The sequence below is a fragment of the Kluyveromyces marxianus genome, chromosome 5 (assembly GCF_001417885.1).
Source record: "Kluyveromyces marxianus DMKU3-1042 DNA, complete genome, chromosome 5".
Classification (NCBI taxonomy): Eukaryota; Fungi; Ascomycota; class Saccharomycetes; order Saccharomycetales; family Saccharomycetaceae; genus Kluyveromyces; species Kluyveromyces marxianus.
The window spans coordinates 518,188-535,446 of record NC_036029.1 but is presented as its reverse complement, the minus strand read 5'-3'; the positions used below and the strand labels follow the sequence as shown (position 1 = coordinate 535,446).

General features: G+C 38.8%; 7 protein-coding genes and 2 non-coding genes across 9 annotated transcripts; 8 read left to right on the top strand and 1 right to left on the bottom strand.

Moving 5' to 3' along the window:
• Nucleotides 1-1,809: 1,809 nt before the first annotated feature.
• PIR1 (cell wall mannoprotein HSP150) lies at nucleotides 1,810-2,775 on the top strand (the record flags this gene model as incomplete). The annotated part of the gene is made up of 1 exon (XM_022820234.1): nucleotides 1,810-2,775. The coding sequence occupies one exon, from the start codon at nucleotides 1,810-1,812 to the stop codon at nucleotides 2,773-2,775; it is 966 nt and encodes a 321-aa protein (XP_022676718.1).
• A 343-nt stretch (nucleotides 2,776-3,118) lies between these two features.
• Nucleotides 3,119-3,646, bottom strand: FMP33 (Fmp33p; the record flags this gene model as incomplete). The annotated part of the gene is made up of 1 exon (XM_022820233.1): nucleotides 3,119-3,646. The coding sequence occupies one exon, from the start codon at nucleotides 3,644-3,646 to the stop codon at nucleotides 3,119-3,121; it is 528 nt and encodes a 175-aa protein (XP_022676717.1).
• Nucleotides 3,647-4,143: 497 nt separating this feature from the next.
• On the top strand, nucleotides 4,144-4,215 carry KLMA_R514. The gene has a single exon. It is a non-coding gene; the product is annotated as a tRNA-Glu (tRNA).
• A 405-nt stretch (nucleotides 4,216-4,620) lies between these two features.
• Nucleotides 4,621-4,694, top strand: KLMA_R513. Its single transcript has one exon. It is a non-coding gene; the product is annotated as a tRNA-Asn (tRNA).
• A 348-nt stretch (nucleotides 4,695-5,042) lies between these two features.
• On the top strand, nucleotides 5,043-6,992 carry JJJ2 (Jjj2p; the record flags this gene model as incomplete). The annotated part of the gene is made up of 1 exon (XM_022820232.1): nucleotides 5,043-6,992. The coding sequence occupies one exon, from the start codon at nucleotides 5,043-5,045 to the stop codon at nucleotides 6,990-6,992; it is 1,950 nt and encodes a 649-aa protein (XP_022676716.1).
• A 527-nt stretch (nucleotides 6,993-7,519) lies between these two features.
• MCD4 (mannose-ethanolamine phosphotransferase MCD4) lies at nucleotides 7,520-10,285 on the top strand (the record flags this gene model as incomplete). Its single annotated transcript, XM_022820231.1, has 1 exon — nucleotides 7,520-10,285. One exon carries the CDS (start codon nucleotides 7,520-7,522, stop codon nucleotides 10,283-10,285), a length of 2,766 nt encoding a protein of 921 aa, XP_022676715.1.
• A 468-nt stretch (nucleotides 10,286-10,753) lies between these two features.
• On the top strand, nucleotides 10,754-12,598 carry KLMA_50249 (uncharacterized protein; the record flags this gene model as incomplete). The annotated part of the gene is made up of 1 exon (XM_022820230.1): nucleotides 10,754-12,598. The coding sequence occupies one exon, from the start codon at nucleotides 10,754-10,756 to the stop codon at nucleotides 12,596-12,598; it is 1,845 nt and encodes a 614-aa protein (XP_022676714.1).
• Nucleotides 12,599-14,562: 1,964 nt separating this feature from the next.
• On the top strand, nucleotides 14,563-16,008 carry TPK1 (cAMP-dependent protein kinase; the record flags this gene model as incomplete). Its single annotated transcript, XM_022820228.1, has 1 exon — nucleotides 14,563-16,008. One exon carries the CDS (start codon nucleotides 14,563-14,565, stop codon nucleotides 16,006-16,008), a length of 1,446 nt encoding a protein of 481 aa, XP_022676713.1.
• Nucleotides 16,009-16,813: 805 nt separating this feature from the next.
• On the top strand, nucleotides 16,814-17,206 carry MRP49 (mitochondrial 54S ribosomal protein mL61; the record flags this gene model as incomplete). Its single annotated transcript, XM_022820227.1, has 1 exon — nucleotides 16,814-17,206. The coding sequence occupies one exon, from the start codon at nucleotides 16,814-16,816 to the stop codon at nucleotides 17,204-17,206; it is 393 nt and encodes a 130-aa protein (XP_022676712.1).
• Nucleotides 17,207-17,259: the final 53 nt, after the last annotated feature.

Sequence of the window (17,259 nt, the reverse complement as noted above, 5' to 3'; positions counted from 1 at the left end):
TTTCTCAAGGGTGTATGTGTGTGCGTGGGTATGAGTGGTAGTCTGTTCAATTCTCGTTTTTTCTTTCACTAAATCCATGTAGATCTGGGATTTAAGAGGCGTAAGCCGTCCCGGCATAGATCAACTTTCAGGTATATACGGCAGGGTACACTATTTTTAGACCGGATTTGGGGTCGTTAGGCAAGGGTGGTGCAGCGCTGTTCACACGAGGTATATCCTAACAGGGTATTTACAAGGATGGGTTGGGATAGGGTTCGGGTAGCTGTAGTAGCTGTAGTAGCTGCTGCTTCTGCTTCTGATTCTGCTATTACAAGGGTCAGGGGTAGAGGGTTCTGACGGAGTAAGGTTGGACTTCGTGTTGACAGTGGTGCCTGACTAGTTAGTTAGTTAGTTAGTTAGTCTATTCAAGTAATGAAATGTATTTCCCTCTCGGGAAATTCACCAGTCGTACTGGAGAATATTTTACTTTTACCCTTTTAGGTCTGTATCGGACGTTTTCGGTGCTTTAATTACCTGTTTAAGAATATTAATGGCTTTTTCGGGAACACCGAAATAAGAAAATTTCGGCGGAGACGGGGACATTCTCTTCCGGGCCGAATGAGAATGCGCTTTTCTGTTCTCTTCATTTGCAATTTTCAACTTCGGAAGGAAAAGGGAGGAAAAGCGAAAAAACGAAAAACTAAAAATGAAAAGTGAAGTGTGTCACGTGACCATAATTTAAAATGAAAAAAAAATGAAGGCTAATAAAACACACACACGCACACACTCAATTTGTTTCATCTATATACGGCTTATGTAGCTCATGGAGAATGGCGGCCCAGCAATAGCACGTCTTTAGCCGGTATGGCCGTTGAATCTAACATTAGAACCGGATCGGGCTTTGCTGGATCAATCAAGCCGTGTGATCCCAGCATGTCCTACTTACTCATTGCTGAATCAGGATCGATTTGAACCAGCCGCTGCCGTTGCTGCTGTGCCTGTCTACCTGCTGCTGGCTCAATCAAAAAAAATGGATTGCTATTTTTATTTCTCCCACTGAGAACGTAGTAGGAAGCTTTTTCCATTTGTATTTCTATTTCTGTTCTTCCATGTTTTTCCAAGATCGCTGGGTTTTCAAATTGACATTAATTTTTTTAACCAGCTTGAAATTTCATGGTGCGAATATTCTGTACGGAAAAAAAAAAAAAAAATACACACAAAGCACATACAGATCTACGTAGGACGAAAGGTACCAAAGGGGAACGAGTGGCTGGTTGTGGTTTATTTTCCCTCAGTCACTCTTCTTGAGTTGAGTACTGTCGAGCTCTATTGTCCGATGATTACCTTTTCCTCAGTATTCATTGATCAAAGAGAGGCTAATGCTACTATTTCTAATTTTTTTGCTGGGATCAATATATCGAATTCGGCAATTTGTCTGGTAACTTTCAAGCTTTGATTCCTGGTTTTAGTTTCTCAGGCAAGAGAGTACAGGTACCAGGAAACCACTGGAGTATGCATATACGGGTCTGTCTATGGATCAAAAAATGATGCTTGCTTCAATTTTGTGCATGTTGGATCACAGTTTAGATTTCGACATTGTTCCCAGCACAATTGACACACAAAAGATTCATTGACGCTTGAGATCCAAAAAGTATAAAATAGTAACAGGTTTCAGACTTTTTTGGATCTCTTGATTGATGTTTCCTAATAGTTGTATATCATATCTTTTGTTACTCACAAAGAACATCAAGAAATAAGCATCGAATCACATCGACTCTTTCCTATAACAAAAAAGCTTCCCTTTTCAATCCAAACATTTCAATTTATACAATGCAAATCAAGAAGACTTTCGCTGCCTCTGCTTTAGCTGGTTCTGCCATTGCCGCTTATGTTCCATCTGAACCATGGACTACATTGACTCCAGCCGCTACCTACAACGGTGGTTTGACTGATTACGCTTCTACTTTCGGTATTGCCGTCGTCCCAATCACTACTTCTGTCTCCACCCACTCTGCTCCAGGTGCTACTCACACTGCTTCTGCTGAATCAAAGGGTAAGAGAGACGTTGCCGCTATCTCCCAAATTGGTGACGGTCAAATCCAAGCTACTACTGCTACCTTGAAGCCAACTCCAAAGACTACCGCTGCCGCCGTTTCTCAAATTGGTGACGGTCAAATCCAAGCTACTACTGCTACTCCAAAGCCATCTCCAAAGACTACCGCTGCCGCTGTCTCTCAAATCGGTGATGGTCAAATCCAAGCTACTACTGCTACTCCAAAGCCATCTCCAAAGACTACCGCTGCTGCTGTCTCTCAAATTGGTGACGGTCAAATCCAAGCTACCACCAAGACTACCGCTGCCGCTGCTTCCCAAATTGGTGACGGTCAAATCCAAGCTACTACCAAGACCTCTTCTAGTGCTTCAGCTTCATCTGCAGCTCCTTCCGTTGCTCCAGCTTCCCACAACTCCACTAGCGTCGACCCAGTAACCGCTGAATCTTGTAAATCCACCGGTACTCTAGAGATGACCTTAAAGGGTGCTGTTCTAACAGACGGTAAGGGTAGAATCGGTTCCATTGTTGCTAACAGACAATTCCAATTCGACGGTCCACCACCACAAGCTGGTGCCATCTACGCTAAGGGTTGGTCTTTGACCCCAGCTGGTAACTTGGCTATTGGTGACAGTGATGTCTTCTACCAATGTCTATCTGGTGAATTCTACAACTTGTACGATGAATCCATCGGTGACCAATGTAAACCTGTTTACTTGCAAGCTATTGATTTGCTAGACTGTTAAGAAAGAAAAAAGAATATTTTTAAAAGGATAGGGGGATAGGGCTAACGTCAACTGCCTCTAGGTCTCTCTCCTAGCATCATTCTTTTTTTTATTATCATTTTTTTCACAGTATCATCACATCTCTTTTGTTTCCAGCATTTAAGCATTTCTTACACGGTTATTTACACAGTTGCACAGCACAATTGTGATTACAATTCTTCTTACGGGTTTGCAAGTTATTTTTCGGTTAAATAACTTTGGCATTCCGCCACTTTAATATCTAATCCTTTTTTATTATTATGTACATTAATTAAGAAATAAAACTGTTCGTTATCATATATTTATAAGTTAAAACATTTTTCAGTTAGTAATCAAAGAGTTTATGAGTCTTGTCATATCTAGACTTATAGAGCAAGTAGGAAGATGTGGGGAAGAGAAACAAACTGAAAACTGACGTTCTATATATTAACGATTTCTTACCAAATGACTGACGAGCCACATCTGTAATGTATCCTAAAAATCCCATTGTGACACTTAATGCGGAAAGATCTCTATAAGTTAAAGAATGGATGACTTGCGAGAAGCTCCCCGCTTGCTGTATCTCCGATGGCTTCTTATCGCTTACTTTATTAGAAGGCGTGTCAATTATACGAACGGTTCCTGCGGAACCACTTTTTTCCTTGGTTATTGTATAGTCCCTGTATAGACAATATAGCCCCAATGCAAATAATGAATTGATGATGACATTAGCTACAACATTGGCTTTTGTTGGAGAATTTTGTACGTATTTAGGAGCGCTTCTAATCTTTTGCGATGGTGTTTTAGGGCCAGCATCACCACTATTTGGGGAGTTGGAGTTGGACTGTTGCTGCAATAACCGACTGATCCGCATCTTATTTGAAATAATGATATAAAGCTACTATGGAAATGGTACTATTTCGCTGCGCTTCTGATGTCAGCTGGAAGCCAATTGAATTGAACTTGCTTATTTCAATGTCGGAAGGGCAGTGTTGTAGAATTCCAACACTAATTAATAACCCTCAAGAATAAAGGGTAAGTAAGCATGTATAAAAAAGGATGAAAAATGATTCTTTTTTCTTAAGGCAACCCTCCGAAGAAAACAAAGGTCCGGAACGATATATGACGCAATGGGAATAATAAATATAGCTATTGCATGCTATTCTGAACTCTTAATGCATCACTTAAAGGTGCTTCAAATCTTTGGACCTTAAAGCCAGATCTGCCTTTAAACTTTAAATAAGATCATACTCCGACATATTAGGTGCTTCTTTACAGCCGTAAATTCCTATATATATACATAATAAAAGAAATCAGCTGACCGCTCTCTTCGGTGTGGACCCTTATCAAACTTCACTTTCAACAATACAATCCGATATAGTGTAACGGCTATCACATCACGCTTTCACCGTGGAGACCGGGGTTCGACTCCCCGTATCGGAGTTGAAAACAATTAAATTCGTTTAATTATTTTTTCCAAATTATTTTTTTTTATTTCCCCATTAATATTTTCTTCTTTCTAATCCATGCTTGATTTTTTCAGCAATCTGTCCAAGAATAAGATATTTTTATTTTAATATCTTTGGATTCAAAATGAACATACCGTCACCAAAAGATAAATATGAATATGGTCACGTCGTCATACTATTGTCAGTAAAAAAAGAAAACTAAACCAGAGATATTATAACCTTGAATAATGAATGATAATAATGACCTTTCAATCTTGTCAAATATAAAATAGTGTGTCACAATCAAAAATGCTGACCAACATAACTTTTATTCCAATAACACATGTGATTGTTGTTCGCACTCACAAACAAATGGTTAAGGGGAGTCAACGTAAAACAGGACTCCGTGGCCAAGCTGGTTAAGGCGTGCGACTGTTAATCGCAAGATCGTGAGTTCAATCCTCACCGGGGTCGTTTATTTTTTTGAATTTTCTTCTTTGAGGTTTCGATCTTATATATATGATTTTTTTTTTATTTTTTTGTAAACAAAAGGTATGCTTTGATGGTGCACTACTATTACCCATTAACACTACCTATACCGTTTGAAGGACAACACAACATATTCTTAAGTTCTATATCCCTTATACAGGAGATTACGGAGAGGCTGGAGACTGTGATTGACATGGTTTTTGTCCTTGTATAGGAGGTAACAAAGGATCAAATTAGTAGGTATATTGGTGCCTCAGCGCGATTGATTGATTCGGACAAGCGCTTCCATTTTGCACATTCCTTCCTTAAAGACTACTATTATTCAGAAAGATCATGGGGTCAGAAAACGGGTTTCAATTGGATGAAACAACGCTTTATAGCATATTGGGGTTGAAATATGGTGCCACTGATGTACAAGTACGAAAAGCATACATGAAACTTGCTCGACAATTACATCCTGATAAATCGAAATCCGAAGAGGCGGGAGAATTGTTCAAGAAGGTCGCTCATGCGCACTTCATACTCACCGATAAGAAGGAAAAGATGAAATACGACAGTAAACTATTAGCGAAGGGGTTATATGACTATACACCTCGTACGACAACCAATAGCACACAGTTCTCTGAAACGAAGAAGCCCTTCCAACCGGTGAATAAAAATGGAGATATTGGATCAGTGAAACAAAAGACTAGAAAGAGCCGTCCTTACGAAGAGCAACCTTATGGATTTGGTGTTGATTCTAATCGTGGACCCAGTAAGAACATACCACTTTTCAAAACATTCAATGCTAAGAGTTATCAAAATAGCAAGAAGGCAACAACTCCTCCTAGAGAGGAACAGTCTTCAGAACAAAACAAACGTCACACATCGACATCACATGAAAGACCTACCAATAAATTGGATGCCCTAGGCAAAACTTATTCAAAGGAAAAAAACTCCTCTGAAACTGGTTTAAAGTCCGATTCGCGTACTCCGTCATCCGGTTCTGACACTTCAACCACATCTGCCTCAACAGCAGGTTCCACGGAGGAATCTGAAGCATATGTGCAAAATAAAATGCCAAGGAAAGACCAAAACAGCGGTGCTAAAATCAGATTCAATGGTCCTAAAGCTCCGGATTCGCCGTTCCAGGATCCTGCTCGGAGACATTTCGCAAGAACAAAATACGTTTCGGGACTACAAGGAAGGCGGTCATTGTCACCGGTCAAAAACACACCGAATTCTAGTACAGAAACTCTAAACAACGTTAAGAATATCTTCAATAGTATGAGCGATAGACTGAGACATACTTTATTTGGAGAAAATGATGAAGGATACGAAGATTCCAAAGAAAGCAAATGGAAGAATAGTAGAAGTGAAAACGACGAGGCGAGTGGTCGCCTGTTTAAAAAATCAAAGTTGCCCGAACGTAAGATATTCACCGATGAAGAAATTTATGAGTATATGAAGCAGCAAAACGAGTCTGATAATTATGATGATCCCGACAGACAAGACTTTAACAGTAGTATACATTTGAATACAGAACATTTGGATGATAAAAATGAACTTAACACTCAAGACTTTAGACAAGCATCTGTTACAGACACTAAGATTGACCAGGCTCATACAACAACTGAAATGAATACACAAAAACAGAAGGATGAAGAAGATGAAGACGAAGACGATGTGATCAAACTCAAAGAATTAGAGCAAACACTCCCGAACAGTAAAGAACCGTTTGATATGAGAAACGTGGGAGACACCCTTGATAACTACAAAGTCAAGCGCATGAAAGTACCTACGTATGGTAAAAGGGTTTCCTCAACCACCAGCACATCTGCTTCCCATGCAGAAGAGAACTTACAAGAAGCAGTGAATATTCCTCTCCCAAGGGTTTATAAACCAGAATCTATACCCCTGGAGAACTATAAAATTGACACATCGATAGCAAATATCGTATTACCGGAAATACCAAACTTACTATGCAATGTTCTAGATAGGTCACAGGTTCTGGAATGTCAACAAAAAACCATCGAATTCACACAACAGACTAACGAGACAAAGCACAAACTACTCCAAATTCTCTCACAACGTTTCACAGCAGATGAGATGCTACACGAAAAACTCTATAGAATTGAAAACGTCAACAATTTGGTGGCAGCTAAACGCTATGACATGGAGCTTCTCGCTAAATTAAACGAATTGCAAAACAGACAAAGAATCGTCGCCGAAAATCACGCAAACCTTATGAACACAGTTTACGCATCTGGGTTATTTGAATCCTCAAAGGGTGTAAAACAATAACCTTTTCAGTCTGCATTTCCGCCCGCGTTCCAGCCTTTTTTTTTTTTTTTGTTTAATTTCCTTCGGCTAATTTACTTATTCTATAGACAACAAAGTTAATAGACCATTTGAGTAGTGGAGGCATCATCTTGAAACGCCTTTAGAATTGTGCAAATTGATTGATATTTTAGCGGACGTTTGGCGGGTAAATCTTGATCTCATTCCAGTTATAGCCGATTCAACACTAATTATATCCACTACGTACTCAGTATGGACCATTTTTTTCATCTATTTATTGAAAAATAAATATTTATTAAAAATAATTTATTAACGTGTCTGGTGTAGCTCGCTTGAATATTATATACATGCAACGTGTTATATTCGATTTATTGGAAGAAAACATACTTAAGTTAAAAATATTGTTACATATTGATTTATAGGTCTATTACGTGCAAGACCAAGAAGTTTCATGAACTTTCACATTTAATTTAGACGGAAATAATAGGGTGCTGTGAACGATCTGCGGTAATCTATATATCGGGGCAAACATGTGGAATAAGCATAGAGCGTATTTCATCATAGCTGGTGTGTTATTCCACCTATTTTATCTATGGTCAATCTTTGACATTTACTTTGTTTCGCCATTGGTGCATGGTATGAGACAACATCTTTCAACAAATGAACCACCAGCTAAAAGACTTTTCCTTATTGTTGGTGATGGTTTACGTGCTGACACGACATTTGAGAAACTAGTGCATCCAGTAAGCGGAGAGCACGACTTTTTGGCACCATATATCAGGCAATTGGTTCAAAATGAGGCAACATACGGGGTTTCTCATACTAGAATGCCAACAGAATCTAGACCTGGTCATGTGGCTATGATTGCTGGCTTTTACGAAGACGTCAGTGCGGTCACCAAAGGTTGGCAGGAGAACCCAGTTGATTTTGATAGTTTCTTCAATCAATCAACCCACACGTATTCTTTTGGTTCACCAGATATTTTACCAATGTTTAAGCAAGGTGCTACCCCAAATAAGGTGGACGCTTGGATGTATGGTCACGAATTTGAAGATTTCACACAATCATCAATTGAACTAGACGCATTCGTCTTCAGACATTTATATGAACTCTTCGATGCTTCAAAAGTGAACAAGACACTTGGCAATGAAATAAAACAAGATGGAAATGTCTTTTTCCTACACCTGTTGGGTTGTGATACTGCTGGCCATTCCTATAGACCTTACTCTGCAGAATATTACGACAATGTCAAGTATATTGACGAGCAAGTAAAGATATTAGTGAAAAAGGTCCATGAATTCTTTGGTGATGAAGATACGGCGTTTATTTTTACTGCTGATCATGGAATGAGTGCATTTGGATCTCATGGTGATGGTCATCCCAATAATACTCGGACACCGCTTGTGGCATGGGGTGCAGGATTGAAAAAGCCAGTTAAAAATGAAGTTCCTATTTTTGACAATTACACCGAGAACTGGCATCTTGCTGATATCAAAAGAAATGACGTCAACCAAGCAGATATTGCTTCATTAATGTCGTATTTAATTGGTGTCAACTACCCAGTGAATTCTGTTGGTGAATTACCTTTAGCATTTATTGATGCTTCAGAAGAAAAGAAGCTTAATGCACTCTTCAACAACGCCAAGTCTATTTTAGAGCAGTATTTGGTAAAAGAAGAGGAAATAATTGCTTCTCAATTTGTGTACAAAGAATTTGAAGGCTTTGTACAGAAACCATACAATCAATACCTAGAAGAAATCCAGAATCTCATTGATAGAATTGCTCAAGGTGAAAATTCCCTTGAACCAGAAGCAATAAAGTTAACTGAGGAGTTAATGAAAGTGACTTTGGATGGTTTAGCGTACCTCACAACGTACAACTGGAGATTTATAAGAACAATCGTCACTCTAGGTTTCTTAAGTTGGATTGTCTATTCCTTTTCCATATTTTTAAGACTATTCATCTTAAACAAAGAATACAACACCGAAAAATCGGTATTAAACTACTTCGTGTTTGGCACTTTAACTATTGTATTGAACTACGTTCTATATTACCAGAAGGCTCCTTTCAACTTTTACATGTATCTACTTTTCCCATTAATTTTTTGGTCCCAGATCTTTACAGATCATGCTGTTCTCCACGATGGTATCAGAGAATTCTTAAAAGACATCTCAATATCTCATAGAATTGGCCTTTTGTTAGGAATCGTATTTGTTTATGAGGCAATCGTTTATGCTTTCTTCGACCGTTGGATCTTTTCCTTTGTATTTAACATGTTGTCCTTCTACCCAATGGTGTGTGGTTACAAGAACTGGAAGAGAAACATTCTATGGTTTGTCACAAGTGCTTGCATTTCAGTGTTCACCTTATTGGACCCCGTTAAGATCGAGAACCTAACTCAGATCAATATATCCAGTGCGATGATTGTGCTGGCTTCCATTGGAGGGTTTTTGCATCTCCGTAAACAACTCAATACCTACACAAGGATTACCTTTGTTACACAAATATTACTAGTCATTCTAATGACTCTTGCGACAAACAAGTCTGTTATTTCTTTACAAAACCGAGACGGTTTACCAAAGGACGCACAAGTGGCTGGCTGGGTAATTTTGGTAACTTCCCTCATAGTTATGCCATTGGTTCATTACATGCACCCAAATAACAACTATAAGGTAAGAATGTTGATTATTTTCCTAACTTTTGCCCCTACGTTCATTATTTTGACTATATCTTTCGAGTCCTTCTTTTACCTGGTATTCAGTGCATACATTGTCCAATGGATTGAGATTGAGTCCAAGATCAAAGAGCAAAGGACCAAATCCGACGATTATAGACAGTTGATCAGAGTTACCGTTATTGGGTTTTTCCTACTACAAAACGCCTTTTTCGGCACAGGTAATGTGGCATCAATCTCATCCTTCTCCCTAGACTCAGTCTATAGGCTAATGCCTATCTTTGACCCCTTCCCAATGGGAGCGCTCCTCATGATCAAGCTAATCATTCCGTACATTATTTTGTCTGCTGGTCTCGGTATTTTGAACTTAAAGCTCCGCATTAAAGATTACACAATATCAAGCTTGATTATATCTACAAGTGATATCTTGTCTCTAAACTTCTTCTATCTATTGAAAACAGAAGGTAGCTGGCTAGACATTGGCATCACCATATCAAATTACTGCTTAGCAATCTTATCTTCGTTATTCATGCTAATCCTTGAAATAGTTGCACATTTGGTCTTGAGAAATGTCCAACTCTCAAAACCACTAGCAGTAGACTCAGACAAGAAAAACACCTAAGAAAACTCAAGATGGGAAGCCAAGAACAACAAACCACTACGTTTGTCCACCCACCTGTACATAATTTCGTATCGTGTATGCACACCGTTAACAAACAGTAATTACGCAGTTAACAGCAATTCCGCTCTCCCGTTTTTTCGAGCCGAAGATTTGCTAAAATTATGTCAACAATATCCCCCTTTAGAAATTTGCAGCCAACAGCCGTATCTTTCGCAATGCACAGAAATCAAAAAAAAAAAAAAATACCGTATAAATAATAACATCAACTATGATTCAAGATATGCCATAAGGAAAAAGGGAAGTTAGTTCCGGCACTGTTATGATTGGGAATACAATGGACATAATTTACTTGAAGGGAGTAATTTTTTTCAAATCAGTTTGTCGAAATCATTAGCAAATTATTTTTTATAATAAGGAGGAACGTTTTTTCCCAGTATTCGTTACCTTTTTAGTGCTTCGCTTTATTCAATGGCCGTTAGCGAAATGGTACCAGAGGATGAGGAATTGCCTACTGCACAACACCCTGAATCACATAATGGGAGAGTTATGAGTGCTCAGGAGTATGCCAATGAAGGCATGGAGTATGTTGTCGAGAATACTGGGGTTGCTATATTTGAGAATTCTTTTATCGATGAAGAAGATGAGGATGATTCTGATGAGGTTAGGTGGTTGCGTGAGGCCAGAAAGAAGCATGCTGATATGAAGTGGTGGACCAGACCTTCTGTGGTTTACTTGTGTGCAATCCTAGCCGCTATAGGTCTGACTGAGTCCTTTGTCATCCCGCCTACTACACTCTTGTCCATGAAAAGAGTATGTGAAAGCATTGCGTATTCGGATAATACATGGAATGCTGATGGTTCTCCGATTTGTGATTCCGCTAAGGTTCAAAAAGAGCTCTCAGAATTGAATTCCATCGTATTCTTGGTTAATGGTATTGCTGGAACTTTACTTTCTGGTAAACTTGGTCAATTATCAGATAGATTTGGAAGGGTACCAATATTTATTTATATTTCGTTTATGAAGACTGCAGGATTAGCTCTCATGATATATGTGTTCATTACTAGTCGACCTTTCCCTAGGACTCTTTTCATTATAGGGCAATGTATTCCATCGCTTGGTGCGTCCACGATAAGTTTAATTGCTAACGGTAACAGTTACATATCGGACATTGTAGAACCCGAGGCAAGACCACTATACATTAGTTTTGTGATGAGCACAATATATGGTGCTATTGGTTTGGGTCCATTTTTCAGCTCTCTCTTGGTGAAAGCTTCTAACGGTAACAATTTTGTACCTATGTGGACGGCATTGGGGTTAGCAGTTTGTGTCACTTTAGTGTGTGCATTCCTTATGGGGGAATCAAGACACGATATGGCCAAGCAAAAGTCTCAAGTTCAATTTTTGAGAAGAAGACAAAGTATGGAGAGTATTGCCACTCAGAACTCTTCAACCGGAACATTGGGATCGATCTCTGTAAAGGCTAGGTACACATTGGCTCAGTTTTTCGATTTCTTGTCTCCTATAAGGAAGTTATGGATTGCCCCAACTGCCGCTGGTTCGTTAATACCAAGGTATATGGTTTTATTATTGGTAACAATTGACTGCTTATTTATGACTAGTACCGCTGCCTCAGTTCCGGCGCTTGTTTTGGCCTTTGTTTTCATGTTCAATTGGAGTTCAGAAGAGCTCGGCTACTTTGTATCTTGCATTGGACTTGGAAGGGCTGCTGCCTTGCTATTCCTAGCTCCGCTAGTTCTACACTTTTTGAAAAAGAGGTTTAAGGTCTTGGAAAAATCCATCGATCACACAGACACCTTTGTGATACGCACATCATTGGTTTTCATTCTTTTATCGTTGATTGCCGTTATCGCGATCCCTAACGAAACGGCCGTGGTTATTTTTGTACTTTTCCAAATTTTGTCAAGCATGTTGTCTCCTACAATCCAATCTACGGTGATTAAGTACGGCTCGAAAAGTAGTACTGGGGAATACTTCGGTGCGTTGGCATTGATAAGAAGCGGCACAATGATGGTGCTACCATCGTTCTTCCTAAGTCTGTACTCCCACACAGTCAGCATAAATCCAACGTTATTTGTTTACATACCACTGACAATGTCAGTTTTGGCTTGTGTTCTAAGTGCATTTTTAAAGATTGTCGAAGACCCTGAATTACTAAGACGTCAATCCGAAGTAGCGCTACCGACATTAAACATGCGGGATGCAAAAGCACGCTACGGCTCCACTTCTAGCATCCCCAAGCCACAACGACGCGAGTCCTCTGCAAAATCGCTAAGAATCCCTACAACAAGATAAACGATTTCTTTCTCGCTTTGTTTTCTTGGGTCCTATTCCCATTCCTATTTACCCTATTTTGTAGTATATATTTAATTACGATCAGATCGTGCATTGTGTGTGTGTGTGTATACCTCATTATGCCCCTCTTTCTTTGTATGTGAGAGGCATAGAGAGAAAGGTACACAAAGAAAAACCAAACACCAAGAAAAAGAAATGAAAATGTGACAAGTTTGGACAGCACCCTCGGCATTCGGAGTACAGCGCTGTTTTGAATACAGAAAGAAAAAAGGAAGCCAATTTGGCATTATTAATGGTGTCAAGGGTACGAAACCAGAGCACAGAAGCTGAGAATTGCACTGAGAAGCTTGAAAGCATTGAATATCGGGTCTGAAATCAGGAAATCTCTTTTTTTTTTCTTGGCTTTTTTCTCCCATCAAGACACTTACTTGCTTACCGAAATAGCCAAGGAGTGTAAACGAATCAATACGTTGCACCAGTAAGCATATCGTAGCGCAGTGCAACATTCCGGACAGCAGTGCAAAAGAAATAAAAGGCACAGTTGCTTCCTTGAATAATCTATTTAATTCTACTTTCTTTTTCTCGTTCATGCAGAGAGGTGCATTAAATTGAACGCCTATACGCACGGCCTCTGCTAGCTCAGATCTCACTTTTCGGAATAGCCTGCATAAACGGTCAATCAATACCAACACGACCGAACGAAACAAGAAATCAACAGAAAGGAAATAAACCAAGTCAATGTTTTTGCTGCATGTCATTCACCTACCTAGAGCTAGCGTGCCCAAACCCTATGTATGGGCCTACATTACATATACAGAAAAGAAAATCTAAAAAGAAAGAAAACTATGAGGTTGCCCCACCTTGTATTCCGAAGAATCAAGGTCATTACGCTGCCGTCCGACTGACTGAGTGACTGAGTGACTGACTTGCCGCCACTCTGTAGCTCTTTTTAGAGAGGATATAGAAACAAGTGCAGCGAAGAATGGTTTTAATTCTTCTTTTTTTCTCACTGTTACCTTCGCTTTCGCTTTCGCTTTTGGAGGTTATATCCTACGTTTGAGCTGACGAAACTACGAACAAAGAAATTCAAGAAGAGTTTCAACACTTTGAACATGATGCGCGATGCTCCACCAGCCGTTAAATAGATCACAGCCGTAAAGTTTTGGCCACGTAGTGACAGGAGACATCGCAAGAGAGGGAAAAAACAACCTAAAACGGTATATAGAAAGCCTAAGTGCGAGACGTTGCTATAACAAACTGCTTGGTTTTAGAAAGCATATATATTGAGAAACTTTTAGAAATCGTTTTTTTTCCGTGCGTGAATATTAAATAAGGTTTGGGTTACAAGTGGGGGGGCATCTGATTTTTTTTTTTTTTTTCGGCAAACACTTAAGTAAGTGAATATCATTCATTGCTTTGCATTCTTTTTATTTTTGTTTGTTGCATTACATCACATTACATTGTGGTTCGTTCGCTGTTACACATATTATAGCATCTGCATCTGCATTTTTTTTAATCGCCTTTACTTTCCTGCTTTTAGTTTTCGGCTTTGAGCATATACATTTCGTTTTTACAGCAAGAGGAAAATTAGAGCTCAAGCTCATATTTGCTACTAGCGTAACTGTTATTTTGTTCTTGGTCTGGCAGTCGGTATACCAGCGATAGTCACAAATTTCTGAGAACACGTCTTGCTTTTTCGCAACGCGGCTGAGTGTCCAGAGTTTCTAGAGTGTTTTCCTGTGCTTGTTTCTAAGGCCCTAACGGTTTTTCCCAATTTTTTTTTTTTTTTCTCAACTAATCCTTTTTCTTTGAACCATAAGGGACCATCACCAGTATTAGCACTCATACAAACAACAGCAAAGATAGTTTCTCAAATAAAAAAAACAAAACAAAGAGACGTTCACCAGACGACCCCATTTGTTCCAACATATAAAGTTGTTGGCCATATACTAATCCCAAGTTGCATGTTATATGGGCTACGTCCTCTAAAGAGAAGAAAAATGACACCTTATGATAAAGATTACGAAGGTTACATGCCTGGGAGAAACGACCAGATAGAACTTCCGGTGGTTCAGGCAGTGTCTACGGTTTCTTCATTGGAAGAAAGCCAGTCTCAAGACCATTCACAAACTTTGTCTGTACGAGAGGATCTACCTTCAGCCAGCAACAGCATTGGTGGCAATACGATACACTCCATCTCTTCCAACATTGGTGAGACGAGAACAGGAAATTCCAATTCCAATACTACTACTACTACTAATAATAATAATTCTAATTCTAATTCTAATTCTAATAATACTGATGCAAAATCTGATACTATAACCGGTAACTATACTTCGGAGAGTACAGATCGCATATCGGGAAATAACGACAAGAGTAGTCAAACAACCCGCCTTCAAAGGCATCCTTCTCATCTGGGCATGTCGCCCACAATAAAGCCTAAAGTTACTTCCGGAAAGTATGCATTATTCGATTTCCAAATACTGAGAACTTTGGGTACCGGTTCGTTTGGTAGGGTCCACCTAGTACGGTCTAACCATAACGGTAGGTTTTACGCTATGAAGGTCCTAAAGAAGAATACTGTTGTCAAACTGAAACAGGTGGAACACACAAATGACGAGAGGAATATGCTTAGTATAGTTTCACACCCGTTCATTATTCGAATGTGGGGTACTTTCCAAGATTCACAGCAGCTTTTCATGATTATGGACTACATTGAGGGAGGAGAGTTGTTCTCTCTATTGAGGAAGTCTCAGCGATTCCCAAACCCCGTTGCCAAGTTTTATGCTGCGGAGGTTTGTCTTGCCTTAGAGTACTTACATTCAAAGGGCATCATTTACAGGGACTTAAAGCCAGAAAACATTCTTTTAGATAAAAACGGACATATTAAGATTACGGATTTTGGATTTGCAAAATATGTGCCCGATGTTACATACACTCTCTGTGGTACGCCAGATTATATTGCCCCCGAAGTTGTCAGCACCAAGCCATACAATAAATCTGTGGATTGGTGGAGTTTTGGTGTTTTAATTTACGAAATGTTAGCAGGTTATACACCTTTCTATGATTCAAACACTATCAAAACTTATGAGAATATTTTAAATGCTCCCCTAAAATTCCCTCCATTCTTCCATGAAGATGCACGCGATCTAATATCAAAGCTCATTACAAGAGATTTAAGTCAGCGACTTGGTAATTTGCAAAATGGTAGTGAAGACGTTAAAAACCATCCATGGTTTAGCGAAGTTATATGGGAAAAGTTGCTGTGTAGAAATATCGAAACACCATACGAACCACCTATCCAGGCAGGACAAGGTGACACTTCCCAATATGATAGGTATCCAGAAGAAGAAGTCAACTATGGTGTACAAGGAGAAGACCCATACCATTCCATTTTCGCAGACTTCTGACTTTCACAAAGTTGTCAATACCATAATTTTCTTATCGTATTGAATTTTTTTTTTTATATGCATGCATTATATTATGTCCAAAGAATCTGCATTGAAACACTTTCATATTCACCTTTTAACTAGACTCCCTTTATTCAGTTCAAAAGTTTATTATACGCTCCCTTCCTTTATTCGGCATATTGTTGTTTGTTTTAATCAATGTCAAGTCAGATAGAATGGAAATTATGTATATCCAATTATATATATATACATGTAATTATTCAGAAGCACTTTTCTTTCCATTGTCTCACACCTTTCACGCGTTATGTTTGTACAATATTTCCAATAACTCATTTGTTAGAGATATTAAGTACAGCTGTCTAGTTATACTTATGAAGCTCATGAAAGGCCAGTTGTTATATAGTACAGACGAAATAGCAAACTCTAGCAACCTAACAAAAAAAGTTTAAAGTGAACTTTATTTTACAGTTATAAAACAATGAAAAGTATCACAATCATTAAATAAATTCACTTCTTCCAATAGCAGGCAAATACAATCGCATGAGTTGATTCTTAATTATCACGATCTAGAGAAGCAGTAAATACTTTTTGCTTTCACGTGACAGTTCTTTTTTTCCACTTTTGAAAATTTATGTTCAGTCTAAGTCAATAGAAAATGTAAAAAAATTCGGTTTACTACAAGAACCAACTGTTCGCTGGATGAAGGTTGATTACATAGCGTTAAGAGTACCTTTTTGCCTTGGTATAAGACGTCAACACGTTACAGATTGAAGTAACTACAATAAACTAATAATAAAATATCAGGATGTCCAGAATAGTGAAACAGAAAGCCTTCTTAAATAAAATCAGTGCAACAACTGTGAAGCCTCAAGTTGTTTTGGATCCTTCAAAGTATAGTGCACTAAACTTGAAATTCCAGCAGCAAAATTTCAATGGTCATATGGGTGCTCGTAAATTCTGGCACGAATTCCTACCTACACTACAGTTTTACAACCCTACTTTGCCAATCAATGTTACCAGAATCAAGAACGAGGACAAAAAAGTGGATATTCCATGTGTATTACAGGTTACTGGTCCTGATGGCAATGTACTTGCTGAGGTCGGTATGAAAGACAAACATTCTTCTGAAATTATGGATGAACTTCTACAAAAAGTAGAGCACACAAAGGTCCCTAGCGATCAAATAATAAAGGTTTAATATCGGGAGGATACATCTTCTAAATTACTTTTCTAACTTGTATATACGTGTGA